Source organism: Gavialis gangeticus, unplaced genomic scaffold, assembly GCF_001723915.1.
Source record: "Gavialis gangeticus isolate Ggan-Ray unplaced genomic scaffold, GavGan_comp1, whole genome shotgun sequence".
In the NCBI taxonomy this organism is placed as follows: Eukaryota; Metazoa; Chordata; order Crocodylia; family Gavialidae; genus Gavialis; species Gavialis gangeticus.
The window spans coordinates 8,377,191-8,378,307 of NW_017729019.1; the positions used below are offsets into that span (position 1 = coordinate 8,377,191).

At 42.4% G+C, this 1,117-nt stretch overlaps 1 protein-coding gene across 1 annotated transcript in view; it reads right to left on the minus strand.

Moving 5' to 3' along the window:
• Window positions 1-1,117, minus strand: part of RAB29 (RAB29, member RAS oncogene family) — a 15,031-nt gene that overhangs the window by 4,828 nt on the left and 9,086 nt on the right. Inside the window, exon 2 of the mRNA XM_019513997.1 lies at window positions 675-746. Coding sequence (XP_019369542.1) covers window positions 675-746 — 72 coding nt within the window. The remainder of the gene's footprint in view (window positions 1-674; window positions 747-1,117) is intronic.

Consider the following 1,117-nt stretch of genomic DNA (forward strand, 5'->3'; position numbering starts at 1 on the left):
AAAAAAAAAAAAAAAAAAAATCATTCTGTAATTTTACAGGCCTTTATGGTGGTTAGCACAAATACCATGTTCTTGGTTTCTTCTGCCTGCCTTTCACACTGTACATACAGCAAAGGGAGGATTGACTGTACCAGTGCCCCATACAACACTGAGATCGCTACGAGTTCTTTGACAGCAAAGTAGCCAGCCATTAGTTCCATAAATCCTAAGCAGCTAGTCAAATTTTCTTCACAAGAACCACCGAACAGCTGATGTTGTGGTAGCCTGACATGGCACTGGGCCACCACTTAATTCAATGGATTTACTCCTGATTGAGAACCAGGTATAAGATTCTTATAACTACCGAACAGGTAAAAGGATCCAAGAGGTAAAAGGCTCATATCCAGTTACAAGTCATTTTTTCCTCTCTTTACTTCTTTACAACTACGGAAAGGGTGCTACACAGTATATAACTAACACTGCCGTGTTCCTTACAGTCAAATCTTTAATTAAAGACTAAAACGGTCATTGCTAGCTAGTGATGGGCACTACCAAACACCACAATATTTATCCTCCAATCCAAAAAAAGATGGTTTAGGCTGATTCATTTTTGTGGGTCTTTTAGAAGAAGGCCTTCTCAAAGCACGGACAGCTTTGAAGTTCTGTTGTCCCGTCGCTTGTGTGTCTGGGCTCACCTGCAATGTCCCAAAGCTGAAGTCGTATGATCTCAGACTCTGACCACTGCACCACCTTCAGAGCGAAATCCACTGAAAGGCCCCAAACAGAGAGAAAGTCTTATTAGAAATTATGCAAAGCCACCATGTCTTCCCCCTCCTCACTATCTTTTGCATCTGTAGTTAGGCTTCACACTTGGGTGGCAAAGGCAAATTAAATTGGGTCATATATGAACACAATGCGTCATTTCCTCTTTCTCTGTACACAAGCTTCCTCATTATCACATAGTGGTCTATCACCATGCCTACAATAGTACTCCATGCCTACAATATCATGATCACTATGCCTACAATAGTACCCCATGGGGAATCTACTGGTCCAGCTCCACGGGGGTGGAGAACGTCGACGGGGCTAAGAACATCAGACAGCATCTGATGAAGCTGCTTACAAAAGCTTATGCATC